Below are 15,058 nucleotides of genomic sequence, written 5' to 3'. Positions count from 1 at the left end.
TGATCGATTTGAGCGGAAAAGATATGCTCTGTACTGACACGACATCTGTCTAGAATAATACTGATATTTTTTTTCCCTTCTCAATAATGGAATTCAATCCAGCCTCTACATCAAGATGTATCCGGCCATGGTAAATCTGTTTTCTTGCATGGTAAAATTCAGAGAAAATCAAATCCATGGTAATTCTGATTGCTGTATCCTATATGGTAAAATTAGATAGATGAAATAGTCGGTGGATTGGGAGGCAGAGAGGGAAATGGCCAAAGAGCCCCTTGAAACAAAGTTCTTGGCAACATCACATGGAGTACTCATAATTGCCCCATGTAAATGATTCCCCTAATGCTATGCTCCTTGTTCTTTCGTCATTAGATTGGTCCCATAAAAGATGGGAGAGCATCACAGAGAAGTTCTCCATCTGCTCTGCATGATGTGCATGCAAGCTCAGCAGCACACTGATGCAGAAAACGTGCTCAAACAATCAGATGCGAATTACAGCTTGGAAAGAGTACAGATCTTGGATGGGATAACAAGTACTTTAACTGAGGCCGAGTTTAGTTTCTAACTTTTTCTTCAAACCTCCAACTTTTACATTACATAAAAACTTTCCTACATACATAAACTTCCAACTTTTTTCTTCAAACTTTCAATTTTAGTTAAACTTTCAATTTTGACGTGGAACTAAACACAGCCAGAGCTTTCTGTCCAGATCAGGATATGAAATAGACCAAACGAAACAACTGATGTTCAAGCTATTGCAGACCTTATACAGATTCAAAATTGTCCAAAATTTAACAGCCTAGGACACTGATCTCAGAGCTTTTCTGGAAATTGTGAGACAAGTTAATCTCAAATCCTGTAATGGTACAAAAGTTCAGAGGTTGTTGCATAACGCCAACCCTGAAGATGCTGATAAAATTTGATGAGAGATTAGTTAAAGAAAGTGAACATGGACTCATGTTCTTGACCCCTGCATCATCAAATACCTCACCTCACGTTACTTGATCTGACACCAAGGAAACGCCACTCCAGTGGCAGAATGGTAAATTCTGTGCCAATCGAGGGGCATTTTCGTCACGGCGGCATCCATTTAAGCACCGGACATCACTCGTCCGGTCAGGTCAGGTCACCATTTCCAAGAACTCAGAGCTCTCTTCCACCGGTCATCTCCTCCATCTCCGGCCAGGCTAGCCATGGCGGCCGGCTCGGCGTCGCTGCTGCTGCTAATGGTGGTGCTCTGCGCGGCGGCGAGCGGAACGGCGCTCGCCGCCATCACCGACGGTAACGCGCATGCCTTTTGGTTTGGTTTGATGCGTTCGTTTCCGCGTGTGTAACGCTCGCCGGCGGCGAGGTGCAGGGCTGCTGGCGAACGGCAACTTCGAGCGCGGGCCGGCGCCGTCGCAGCTGCGCGGGACGCGGGTGGTCGGCGCGTCGGCGATCCCGTCGTGGCGGACGTCGGGGTTCGTGGAGTACATCCCGTCGGGGAGGAAGCAGGGGGACATGGTGCTGGTGGTCCCCGAGGGGAGCCACGCGGTGCGGCTCGGGAACGAGGCGTCGATCCGGCAGCGGCTCGCCGGCGCGGCGCGCGGCGCGCGGTACGCGCTCACGTTCAGCGCGGCGCGGACGTGCGCGCAGGCGGAGCGGCTGAACGTGTCGGCGTCGGGGCAGTGGGCGGTGCTCCCCATGCAGACCATGTACAGCAGCAACGGCTGGGACTCGTACGCCTGGGCCTGGGATGCCGCCGCCGACGCGTTCGACGTCGTCATCCACAACCCCGGCGTCACCGAGGACCCCGCCTGCGGCCCCCTCATCGACTCCGTCGCCATCCGCACCCTCAACCCTCCTCGCCGCACCAACAGTACGTCTCTTTCGCCGCGCCATGAACGTGTGCCTCGTCGTGGTTTGGTTTGCTGACAAGGTGTTCGTCCGGGTGTCGCAGAGAACCTGGTGAAGAACGGGGACTTCGAGGAGGGCCCGTACATCATCCCGGGGACTAGGTGGGGGGTGCTGATCCCGTCCATGGTGGTGGACGAGCACTCGCCGCTGCCGGGGTGGATGGTGGAGTCGCTCAAGGCGGTGAAGTACATCGACAGCGACCACTTCGCGGTGCCGCGCGGGCGGCGCGCTGTCGAGCTGCTGGCGGGGCGGGAGAGCGCGATCGCGCAGGTGATCCGCACCGTCCCCGGGAGGCAGTACGCGCTGTCGTTCACCGTCGGCGACGCCAGCAACGGCTGCGAGGGGTCGCTGGTGGTGGAGGCGTACGCCGGGAGGGAGTCCACCAGGGTGGCGCACGAGTCGGCTGGCCGCGGCGGCGCCGCCAAGCGCGCCGTGCTGCCGTTCCGCGCCGCCGCGGCGCGCACCCGCGTCGTGTTCTTCAGCTCGTTCTACAGCACCAGGAGCGACGACATGAGCTCGCTCTGCGGGCCGGTGATCGACGACGTCGCCGTCGTCAGCGTGCGCGCGCGGCGGCCGGCGGCGAAGCGCGGCTAGGGTCTAGCTAGCGCCATTGCCGCGATGTCGTACTACTATTTAGTTGTTGATTGTTTCGTTTGTATGTAAGACCAAGAAATTGGTCGATCGAGAATATATATAATTATTATTATTTTGTCGGTTCCTGGTATATATTTGAATTTTGCAGTTTAAGCATGCGTTAGAAAATCAGTTCGACTGAATAATAATACAATATTTCGTGCTCTCGAATTACAATTTGAAAATAAAAACTTACTTACTTAGCTCCATGGAAAACGAATAATATGCTATAAAAAACAACACACCGTTTATTATTATTTTTTAATGAACACACTGTTTATTTCCCATCACACATTACTAGCTTAATTCATCTCAGAACGCAGGCCTGCACAATCTCAAGTTTTAGCTCCAAACTATCAAACTGCAAAATTTTCAATTTCATGTGTTTATCAAAACATAGGACTGCACAATACATTCCTTTTTATTTAAATGTTCCAATAATTGCTTTAAGGTAACAAATTTTGGTTCTCTTGGTGTTATAGGTGTGCTGTGTTCTGACCAGTAAATTGATGTCAAAAGATCAAAGGTATTATAATTTCAGTCTTTATAGATGTGTTGAGTGATCAACTTGACCAGTAAGGCCTTGTTCGGTTGCTTGGGAATTAATCCCCAAGGGATCCTATCCAGGGAGGGATTGAGTGAATCCCTCCCATCTCACTCAAACCATGTGGGGTTTGAATTCCTGCCCGTTTCTAATCCCTGTCATAGAAACCCTGCCTTCGTTTAGCACAGGGAAAAATAAAGCAGCTGTTGTACGTTTCCAAGCAAGCAATGAAACAATATGCATTCTCTCAGATCAAATCCGGTAAAAAAAACATTGTTTAAGTACAGGGAAAACACACATGCATGCTGTACGTTCACAAATGCATACATGAAAGTGTCACAAAGTAATCAAAATGGTTACAGTTCAGTTGTTTTTTTAGAATAAATAGAAGTAGCCAGCTAGGAGCTAAACTACAAATTGAATGCAAGTGTTTAAGCTTAGCGCTAATGCCACCATGAGCTTCAGTCACCAGCTGCAGTGTTCCCATCTCTGAAAAAAAAATAGAGCAACATTGGATCAATTCCAAAAAGAAATACACCATATATGTTCTTTCCTGTCAACCAAATATCAAATTGAACTGATGCAGAGTACATATTACATAAGAGCAAACAAGTAAAGCAAAGAGCCACACTTATATCCAAACTAAGGCTGATGCACTACATGGAATGCTAACAGTTCAGAAACTAGGAAGCTAACAAAAAAGCGGTGAATTGTCTTTTGTTTTTCTGGAACAAGCACTACTTTGTAGGTGCAGCTATACAAGTGTGCTGCAGTTTCACAACAAGCAATGGAGATAAAAGAAGAGCAAGCAGTTTCAGAGTCAGAAACAGCGCATCATAAGTAGATTAATCAAGCAATCACTGCATTTGTAATGTGAGAAGATTCTCTGGACAAATATAAGATTGAGCTATAACATATGTGAATTTTGAGTTGCCTGAATTTTAAGAGAGGATGCAGAAATCATATATAGTGGATAGACAGATATATGGTGAATGTAGAAAAGGATGACCACCTCAACCTTCTTCTAGTTTCTCTCTCTGAAAATTAGAATGTGTGGAAGCACAATTCAGCCTTGACAACACAGTAATAATGAAGCACATAGCTAGAGCCACACGGTACCTCAAAAAACATTCTTTCATCAGGTTCATCACCTACCGAAACATCCATAAAAACTTGTAGTCAATTTTACAAGACACGCTCAGGCAAGCATCACATCATCAGCCACACTAAGCAAAACTAATCAAGGCAAGCATGTTTCCATAGTCACCGTACAGCTCTCGCTCTCGCCATCTGCTGCCTCAAAGCCACCGTGAATCAAGAACTCAAATCAAGAACAAGAGTTGTGCGGTGTGGCGGCGGCGGCAAATCAAGAACTCATCCCCACCCAACCAAGAAAAAAAGCTCCACGCCCAAATCAAGAACTCACCAGATCGAGCAGGATACGAGGAGGAGGACGACGAATCACTGAGTGCTCACTCACCAGAAAGCCGCACGGCGAGAAGAGAGATGGCGGTGACGACGGGAAAGGGAGAAGAGAAAAAAACCCTAACCCTAGCTTTGCAAGAGGAGGGGAGAAGGGGAAAGGCAGCGTGCTCACCGGAGAGAAGGTGGCGGCCGGAGGAGAGAGCCTTCCCGTCGCTGTCGCCATCGCCTCCAGGTCGCGCCGCGCGCCGCCCCCTCCGTCGCGTCTTCGTTGCGCCGCCGAGGAAATTTTCCACGCCCCAGGAGTAGATGATTTTTTCCCGGGCCTAGAGAAGAGGGAAACCCCGTGGTGGGCCAGGCTAAAATCCACGTCAGGGCTTAACCGAATGCACAATTTCACATGGGCCGGGATTTTTTCCTTGCCGAGGTGATCCACGGGGATTGGGCCCCGATCCCGGCCGGGAACGGCCCAACCGAACAAGGCCTAAAGCAGATATTAATGAAGAACTATCGTGCTCCCAAAGTTCTTCATGTGGCTTTTCATGTCATTTCATTTGGGCAGGCCCTAGATCACTCTAGCGTGTGGCCTTGGTTTACTAGCCACTTGCCAGGAAAAAAGAGTTGATGGATTATGTGGGGGTGTGGGAGTGGGAGCTTATGGCACTAGCTGGAGACATGGAGAGAGATTAGCATGTTCATTAGAAGTGAAGTTGTAGCAAAGATTTCTCGATGGAAATTCTATTTGTATGCAAATTATGCGACAGCATTTTTCTCAGTTTACATAGAAGCTTATGTTAACATTCTCGTCTACATAGAAGCTTGCATGGTCCATAACACAAAGGGTAGCATTTCTCTCAGTTTAATAGAAATTTTATTGGTTTTATCTTCACTCTTTAAAGCCAAAGAATAAATAAATTTCTTCTGGTGGTGAAATCCTATCTTTTTTTTCTCTAAGTGAATAAATGCTTTTTTAAATCATGAAAATTGAACGATGAATTAATGGTTATTGTTATTTTATTTTTTAGCCGTTGCAATTCGCGGGCTCCCTACTATACCTGATTTTATGGTTTACGGACATGAAAAGAACTCGACCATATATAATTTGGGATCTAAAGTGGACTTTTTCCAACGGCAGCGAGATTTGTTGGGCTTTCTCCAGCCCATCAACCAATGTACCAGATTATCAAATTTCTTCGGTTCTTCCCTTCTCCCTTCCGCCTCCTTCCATCCCCTCCCCTCCCCTCCCACGCGACGGCGGCGGCGGCGGCGGCCGGAGCGCGCGCCTCCTTCCCACCACCGGGCTCCATCTCGCCTCGAATCGAAGGTATTCTTCCTCTCCTAGCCTCCCTCCTCATCCTCCTCCGCCCCACGGAATGACCACGAGCTCTTCACTGGGTCTGAATTTTTGTGAGGTTTTAGAACTTCTGGGCTGTCTCTTTTTTTTTTTAATTCGCAAACCATGATAATTATTCCCCTATGGATTAGATCGTCGGATTTGTCGCCGATTTCTTCGATGCGTGATGCAGTAGAAATAACCAGTTTTTTTTTTGGGGATTTTTCTTTTACTTATCTCGGCTCACGCGTAGGTTTATCTGTGCAGGGTAGTAGTAGTAGTAGAGGATACACGATGCAGTCTCTGCTGCGGCGCGTCTATCTTGCCGGAAGCCATGGCTCCGCGGCGAAGCTCTTGGACCGTGCAGCTTCTGGAGTCGCGCAGTCGGGTGCTAACCTGCTGTCCATCAAGCACCTGAGTTCTTGCAGCTGGATTCGTCCATTTGGGGTGCGTGTTTTTGCATCTGGGATATGCTATGAGTTGGGTCTGTTTCCCTTTTGCTGTCGGTGATCCTGCTAATTTTGGTCATGCCTGTCGCTTCGATTTCTTGATGCGCAGAACTCAATCGTCTCCGGTGATAGTGTTCATTCCCATGGGTTCTGCGTGAATACCATGCCAATGAGGGGTCTATCAACAGTGGGGAGTGCTGAGGTTTCTGTCGAGGAGGAAAGTTCTGACTCTCCAGGAGTCGAGCATCCTCCGCGCATCAAGTTTAAGAGGCCTGACAAGACGGCCAGGCACATTATGAATGTAAGCCTAGTATTATGCAAAGGAATCATATGACATTCATTTTAACAGTATTGTTAAAATCAGCGCCTCAAGCGGCTCGATATATTTGTTATTTTGCGTTACAGATCTTGAACAAGGAGGCTGTTGACAAGGTCCGTGGGGAAAGAGAGATTCCTGATGTGCAGCCTGGATGTATTATCCAAATGAGATTGGTAAGCATCTGCATCCTCAGTTTACTACTGGTATTTGCCTGCTCCGTCATGTCTGTTGTTCTGATTATGTGTGTCAACAGCAAGTTCCTGAGAACAAGCGTCGTGAGTCTACGTTGAAAGGCATTGTCATAGGAAGACGTAATGCTGGGATCAATACAACTTTCAGACTGCGTAGATTAGTAGCTGGTGTTGGAGTCGAGTCTGTCTTTCCACTGTAAGTGAGCGAATATTCGCTTCCCTTTCTTCATTCTTTTTTTTAAAGTGCATATAGAAATTGGCACTTATTGTTTTTTGCTATTCTATTACTGCATGAGACTGATTGCTCATTCAAATTTGAGAGCCTTGCATCATGCTTAATACTTAAAGGTTTGAGCAGGCTATTCTCCACTAGTCTTTTGCTTGGCAGACAGGATCATTTTTCTTTGATTGTGCATAAACAAACATTCAGTTCCATATGGCCACAAGTGCACATAGAACTATATGCATGTTATTTTGCATTAGAAGTGTAGTTAGTTCCTTGCAAATTTTGGAAATGCTCATTTAAAGTTGGTGTCTGTTTCTTGGGTATCCTTTGGCTTCCTCATATCCCTGATAGGCTGATGATAACAGTGGCATGCTGACACTACCTTCATTGTTTGCATTCTGTAAAACCATGTATAACTTTCTTAATCATATATATATATTGATAAATACCTGGTTAACAAAATCCTAAGAAAGTGAATGTGGAGATTTGATACCTATAGTACAGATGTGCAATAAATTCCTGTGTTGTTTGAGCTCCATTGCACATGGAGCTTGTAGTTTCATAAATATGCATGTCTCTCACGAAACTGCAATTTTCACCCCTGCAAACATATATTCCTTAACCCCTGCGGTGCTGTGGGTATATTTGTAGAATGGAAGTAATGCAATAGGATGTTTTCATGTATTTACTCAATATTTCTTCCTTGTTTTGTAGTTCATCTGAATTTTTCATACAAAATTATCATAAGTTGCTGAAATCAAATATGAAAGATATCATTACACCTGATTCATTTTGTTTTGTCTTTTGTCTTTCTTGATGCAACTTTTCTCTTGTGCTCAGTTACTCTCCAAACATCAAGGAAATCAAGGTCTTGGACAGGAAGAAAGTCAGGAGAGCAAAGTTGTATTACCTGCGGGACAGGATGAATGCACTTAAGAAATGAGACTGCTTTAGCTCCCCTTTTATTTTTTTTTAGTTGATCTGCAAGGTTTCTTGTGACATAAAGCTTTCAGTTCAGGATGCACATTTTGTTAGTTCCATCTCCTAAAAGCTACTGTTTGTATTTCTGATACTTGGTTCTTTCAAGTACACAAGCAGTGCAGGCAGCAATCTGCTCCCGTGGTTCTGAATTGACAGCGTTGATATCTTATATTTTATGTTGTAACCTCTTTCTGATGATAGAAATGACCACATATCAAGCTCCCCGCATTAAAGACTTGTTTGTGTTTAAGATAAAAATAGTTTGAAGCTTAGTTCTTCAAAGCAGAAATTTGTGGTATGCCTTTCCTGTCTGACAGCCAAAATATTGATTTTTGTACCTTTTCACGATGTGCTTCTATAGTACTTCATGCTTACCATGCCGGTTGATCATAATTGATTTTTCTTCTAAATGCTTTTCTTTATGTGCACTTTACCTTTTTACCATGCCATCTTCCCCAATTATAGAATATATACATTTTAGATTTTATCTATTTGACTTTGGCTGTGTAGAGGCCCGATTATTCTTCTAGTTTATTTCGTCAGTGTTCTCAATTACATTAGTGGCCATTTATTTCCTCGGTTCCTCGTCTTTTTCTTTTTTCTTTTTTTCCTTTTTCTTTTTTTTCCAACGTCGTTTGTATGATCTATACACAATTATTACTGAATTGCTATACACAATTACTACTGAATTGCCATTGACAAATAAAATGCAAACACAAATTGATTGTTTTAAGGAGGAATTAATTTCCCGCCGGATCCCTTCCTCTTAAGGACTCGTCGCCTCTGCTGCTAGCCGGCCAGATAGATCTGAAGGTCGTCTCTGCTGTTAGATCTGAAGGTCGCCTCTACTGCTAGCCGGCCGGATCTGCAGGTGAGAGAGCGAGATGCATATATATCTGTATATCCAATGCCAGCCGGCTGATTCTACATTTAACACTTTCCTCTATCATTAATATATCTGTATATCCAACGTAGCCGGCTGATTCTCCATCGAACACTTCTGTCATTAGTATATCTATATATCCAACGCAACCGGCTGATTCTCCATCTAACACTTTCCTCTGTCATTAGTGCCGCCGGCGTGGTACGGTGCAGATCGATCCGCTTAATTATCGCATCTGATCAGGCGTAAGGATCCGCGCGCTGCAGGACGGTTGTGAGCGAGGGGGCGATTGAGGAGAGTTGCGTCGATCGACTTCTGCTGCTGGCCTGGTAATTAAGTTCTGCTAGGGGCGAAGAAAATAGAATGAGTGGGGGCCAGGCAGAGGCAGAAAGTAGTATGAGTGGGGGCCAATGATCTATCGCTCAGGTAGACTGGGGCGAAGAAAATAGAATGAGTGGGGGCCAGGCAGAGGCAGAAAGTAGCATGAGTGGGGGCCAATGATCTATCGCTCAGGTAGACTTAGAAGTAAAAAAGTGTCAAGGGGGCATTTGCCCCCATTTGCTGCAAAATTCACTCTATCCGCCCTTGTGTTCATATCATGTGGGTAAAGCTGTACAAACTCTGCAGAGTTCTAGAAACTTATCGACTAGCTGTGCTCGCGGTCATGAGCGACATGATGTGCTATGGGTATAATCTTGTGTTTTCTAGATGCTTTTGAAACTAAATATTTTGAGATAATAATGAGATTGTTATATATGTGGTATGATTACCTTACTTCCGGTTGGGTGGTAAGGGAATGATGCTTATCTACTTATGTTGACCATGCCATGATTATTATGCTTTACATTTTGCTAAGATGTCTTGCCTAAATATGTTTTCCAAAATGTTTGTGAACTAAAATTTGCTTTATGCTAAAAATTGAGACAACAAATAGCCTTCCTTTGACTTAAAGCTTTTATATATGTAGGTTTGATAGTGCTATTGCCAGTACACTCTTGCCATGTTTTGTCTAATTTATGTTTTGTAGGAATAGACTTTGTTTAATTTGAGTGATGCGGGGTTTTGACTGCTTCTTCTAGGATTTGAACTTAATGGGGGTAAACCGCTAGTCCGTGTGCTTGTGTTTGGGTAGACAAGCTTCCGTTGTTCTCTGAAATGTCTATATTTGGCTAGTCGACCCATGTAACTATTAAGTAGTTGTAATCTTAATTTTATTTGCTTTAGATGTATTTGCTATGAATAACTATGCTTGAGATGAAAGTGTGAGTGCAAATCCTGGGAACTAGATTCACATGAGTATGAGTTAAGAATATTTGAGATGTTGTAGATCTTTAGCCATTTTGTCAGGTCTCTTGAATGTGTAACACATCTGGTCGCCACCTTCGAGTGGTTTGACGGGTACATATAAGACTGAAGTTGACTGGCAGGCTAAAGGCCCAGCAATGTCTCCAATATTTTTCTCTCGAGGCATCGGATATTTCATTATGTTTGTTTGATGATTTGAATTATTCACTTCATCTCTCAAATATAATGGGAGATCCAGAGAACCTACTGTATTTTTATTGCTTAATTGAAAATTTTCCAAAAAAAATTATCAGCGAGTGGGGGCTTTGGCCCCCTTTCAATTTTACACCGAGTGGGAATTAGACCCCTAAAAGCTAGTTTTGAACTATAAACTGACAATATTATAATCAATGTATAGCAATAGACCATCATGCATAAATAAATTTTCAAACACGGATCAGTTTTGCATCTCTTACCTTTAAGTGTAGCCTGATAAGTGAGTTGGTTCAACGTTGGAAGGTATGTGAAGAAAGGATATCGTGACATCACAAATTGCACCATATTGTTGCTCTTCTCTCACATGTTTACCTATTAAAATGTAGAGTAGAGGGTATAAATCCCAAACAAGTTTGACACTCTGAACGATTTAACTCAAGTGAGCATTGTGCGAAGCCATACATGATAAAGTTATATCCATTTCCTATGATATTTTCTTGTCCTGTAACAAATCTTTGTAATAAGTACGCTGACTATCTTGCCAGAGTATCAACAAATAACATAATCACCATTCTAAACAAATTGTTTTGACCGACATAAAGGAGGGTCATTATGTATACCTATAGTAGTCATGCCATGTGTAATATTGAACATAAGATCATCAGAAATTCGGAGGCTTCATAAGTTGTAAAATGTCATAGCATCCATCTTTGAAGCACATACTTGTTGCATGTCATGTAATGACTTGGTGACACACCTCTTGTAGATACTAATATCAGTGTCAGCACAACACTGCCCAACTGCATATACCTGCTCTTGGGTTGAGTTAGTCATGACCTTAACAAATAAAGTATCACTAGCTGAGACTTCCAGTGGTAGTGTCCTCAATAATAAGTCCATGTTTTCTCTTTTTTTAAGAAAACAATCTGGGTATTCATTCACGCAAAATGATCAATCCTTGATTTTTGGTTTCACTGTCTACTACTCCAATATGCAGAAGTTGTGAAAAGTGGAGCTCAGCTCACTAGAGAGAAAGAGATCGGGACTGACGGACGGACACTAGCTCTTGTTATCTGTACCAGTGAGCTTTTATTTATGTTCTTTTGAGAATTCTACAATGTTTTCTTCTAATGATTAAAAGAAAATCCTACATGAACCTGATTTCTATTCATGTTCTGTACATCCCTGGTTGGGAGCCCTTTCTCATTACGAGTAGCTGCTTGATGGATTTTTTTTCCCAGTGAAAAGAGATCAAGAGGAATTGGGTCTTCCCTTACTCAGTGTAAACAACATGATGGTAATAAAACAATTTACTCCTAATGGTTCTCGCTTTATTCCATTGAACTTGTCATTGACTGCTATCAAAAAGGAAAAACAGTGGATGGCTGTTTCAGGAAATATAGGAGCCCATTGAAAGCACATTTGAACCAGTGGCTCATGATGGGTTATAGTAAGGTTGGGGTTGAGACATGAACCAGTTAGTGAGGATCTTCGAAAAAATATCTCTTTGATCATCTAGCATATCGATGCATACAAACTCCTCTGGTTGAAAACTTTGACCAGTCAGGTTTGAATTATATCTCCTCTTTGTGCAGATAATTTCAATTGTTTTGGTCCTGTTTGTGTACAGTTTCAGAGTTTTTGTTCCTAAGAATCATCTTCCATTGTATGAGCAGCCTATTCCAAGCTGCTCGTTTGTAGGAATCACTCTCTTAACTTATATGCAGTATATTTTTGTTACACAATAACATCAGTGTTTATTGGAATCTATATGGCATTATTATTATTATTCATTTCAACTTATGCCATGCATATCAGTTGAAATTAAATCATGCCAATATATCCAATGGACCTTCCTCTGATTCAGCTCCTCCCTCCACCAAAACTTTCTGATTAACTGCATATAATCTCTACGAAATCTAACTGGTAACTTCAAAACACCCATCACATAAGTTGTAGGTACATTTTTAGACCAATCAGAGAGCCTTTTTAAGTTTTTTAGAATATTTTCTTTGGTGACCATTATTGATTGTTCTATTGACACTATTCTGCTAATGACACGAAGATCAGAGGAGGACATCATTGCAGTCATTCTTGTATATACTATTGATGGATTATTCCGGGTAGGTATATAAATGAATATATTGACATATATCTGTGATCCTCCGTTACCAGATCAGTGAAAATACATAACCTCCTTCCCTGCATTGAAGGTATAACCAATTTTATTCGCTTAATTTTTTTTACTGCAGGTTGTCAATTTTCAATTTTTTTGTAATGGGGTTCCTGTGAGATTATAGACTTATAGTCAAATTACCAATTTACACGAGATTATATGTACTGAAAAATATCAATTTGTACCGCGGGAATATGTTATACTTAGTTTGGATTTAGAATAATTTCTTACTTATTGTGCCTAGCTTCTCTTCCTAACCACACTATGTTCTTTGTGTTCATACAAATAAGTGATCAAGCAAAATGTGTTTCTTAAGGGATCCTTTTGACATTTCAGTTTGGACAAGTTATGTAATTTGGATTAATCCCTCTTGCAAATAAGATTGGAAAGACTTTTTTTTTTGAGAAGGGTATTTTTTACCCGGCCTCTACATCCAATTGGATATATACGGCCATTGAAATAGGGAATTTAGCCCCGCAAACAACCCAATCTGAAATTCGCTCCTATGGAGATCTGAACTCAGAACCTTGGGGTATTACTCAGGTCACTGCAACCACTAGACTACATGCACTTTGATTATCCTTTTCAGGTTAGCCACTTTGATTCCTTTAGTGTATCTTCATTGCTCCACGGCAAGTAATATTGCTGCTCAACAAAATAGCTTGGTTAGAATTGAAGTGTTGGTTGTACAAAACATGCCAGTTGATTGACAAGATAAACCAATTATGTATAATGCATAACTTTTGTACACATTCAAAGGTGGCGTTGAAATGGCTTTGCTTTGGCATGTATTGTCATAAGTTAATGGGTTGCATTGTGCTTTCGCGATGGTAACTAATGTTTTTTCAGGTGTTGTAACATGTCTACTATTTTGTACTTTGTGATATTTTTTATACACATGTGACCTATACGAACTATAAGTTTTCTTTTCTTGTTTGCACACACAAGTACAACAACTGAAAATACACCTTCTAACGAGGTGCAAGGTAGGAGAGAAACTAAAGACAAATAAAATTGAGTCAATCCATTTTATGCCATCGACAAAGCGCATGTTCTATAATATGCCACCGACAAAACTCAGTTCTACGATATACCATCAAATAACTCATTTTCTACGAGAAAAAATAACCATTATACCCCTAGGATAAAATTGAGATTTTACACAATGCCATGTCGCACTAAATAATCTTGTATGATAAAAAGACAAGTGATTTCTATTTTTCATCAATGAGAAGAAATAGTGGATCATGACTAGTGAAATCAATGAGGATGCATGATACCCTAGGGGTAAAATAGACATTTTTTTACTCTTAACGGAATATGACTAACTGTTGACTAGCAGCGATGGCATGTAAAGAAGAAAACTAGTTGTTCGATGGTATATTATAGAACTGAGCTTTGTCAATGGTATATCGTAGAATTCATGCTTTGTCACTGGCATAGTTATCTCAATAAAATTATACCGTAGCGTTTAGCACGTGCATATTACTAGTACTGTTTTATTTTAGATTAGGTATATACTTTTTCTAGGAACCGGTATATACTACTTTTCTAAATTAGTAGTATATACTAATTTTTTTTGTTTGACTATATACTGTTCTATCTTTTTTTCCAGTATGTAAAGAGTCAGTATATATTGCATTATATTCCTCATTGAAGATCTCTTTGTTTGGTCAATATGTACTACATTTCTCGTTAAATGAGTATATAACTGCTCCTTTGGTCAGTATATACTACGTTTCTCATTGAAGATTTTATTTGTGTGGTCAAGTATATATGGCTTTTCTTTCCTTACAAAAATTGCAGTTTGTAGCTCTCTGCTTTTGGTCTTTTGCAGCTTCAGATACGCAGAGTAATTTGTTTGAATTTCCTCACTCCAAATTAATGGTGACCGTTCTACAAGAAAATATTAAAATATTAGATCAACATCAGTAAGAAAATATTTGACGCATCAATACATGTAATACGAGATAAAAAGCAGAGACAGAGACTAGTAATAAATTTATACCGTTATTTCTATAGTACTAGGAGAAACCAGTTGTTCTAGATTTATAGTATATACCAATTTTCTAAATTTGTAGTTATACTGAATTTTTTTGTTGAATGAGTATATACTGTTCTTTTTTTTTTGGGAGGGGGGATACATACGATTCTTTTTTTTTCAGTATGTTACTACTCTTTCGGTGTAAAAAAGCCAGTATGTGACACTCCATTGAAAAAATCTAGCATATCTATGGAAAATGCAGTATATACTTTTGTGTAACAAAGTTCAGTATATACCCGACCATAGAAAAATTCAGCATAGCACTCCATAGAAAAATGCAGTACATACAAAGTCTCGAAAATGCTCAGAGCCGGTCGCCCGGCGCGGGGGAGCCGGATCGGGTGCTCCCCCAGCGCGCCCCTCCCCCACGTCCGTACCTATTGCGCCCACCCACTTCTCTCTCCCCTTTTTCTATAAAAGATATTTCACCTAGTATACTTACAATGTTTCATTATTATAGATCT

At 42.0% G+C, this 15,058-nt stretch overlaps 2 protein-coding genes and 1 long non-coding RNA gene across 3 annotated transcripts; 2 read left to right on the top strand and 1 right to left on the bottom strand.

The window, feature by feature from the left end:
- Positions 1–1,094: 1,094 nt before the first annotated feature.
- Positions 1,095–2,617, top strand: LOC4328673 (BIIDXI-like protein At5g11420). The gene is made up of 3 exons (XM_015768682.3): positions 1,095–1,278; positions 1,355–1,855; positions 1,937–2,617. The coding sequence occupies exons 1-3, from the start codon at positions 1,191–1,193 to the stop codon at positions 2,485–2,487; spliced, it is 1,140 nt and encodes a 379-aa protein (XP_015624168.1). The 5' UTR covers positions 1,095–1,190; the 3' UTR covers positions 2,488–2,617.
- Positions 2,618–3,298: 681 nt separating this feature from the next.
- LOC107278366 (uncharacterized) lies at positions 3,299–4,773 on the bottom strand. The gene is made up of 2 exons (XR_001542814.3): positions 4,668–4,773; positions 3,299–3,559 (listed from the first exon to the last, which is right to left on the bottom strand). It is a non-coding gene; the product is annotated as an uncharacterized lncRNA (long non-coding RNA).
- Positions 4,774–5,718: 945 nt separating this feature from the next.
- LOC4328671 (large ribosomal subunit protein bL19c) lies at positions 5,719–8,140 on the top strand. Its single transcript, XM_015767466.3, has 6 exons — positions 5,719–5,816; positions 6,093–6,272; positions 6,384–6,575; positions 6,680–6,766; positions 6,847–6,980; positions 7,851–8,140. The coding sequence occupies exons 2-6, from the start codon at positions 6,120–6,122 to the stop codon at positions 7,951–7,953; spliced, it is 669 nt and encodes a 222-aa protein (XP_015622952.1). The 5' UTR covers positions 5,719–5,816; positions 6,093–6,119; the 3' UTR covers positions 7,954–8,140.
- The last annotated feature ends 6,918 nt before the right edge of the window (positions 8,141–15,058 follow it).

The sequence above is a fragment of the Oryza sativa genome, chromosome 2, assembly GCF_034140825.1.
Source record: "Oryza sativa Japonica Group chromosome 2, ASM3414082v1".
In the NCBI taxonomy this organism is placed as follows: domain Eukaryota; kingdom Viridiplantae; phylum Streptophyta; class Magnoliopsida; order Poales; family Poaceae; genus Oryza; species Oryza sativa.
The sequence above is the reverse complement of the archived record's forward strand: the minus strand, read 5'-3'. Positions and strand labels throughout refer to the sequence as shown.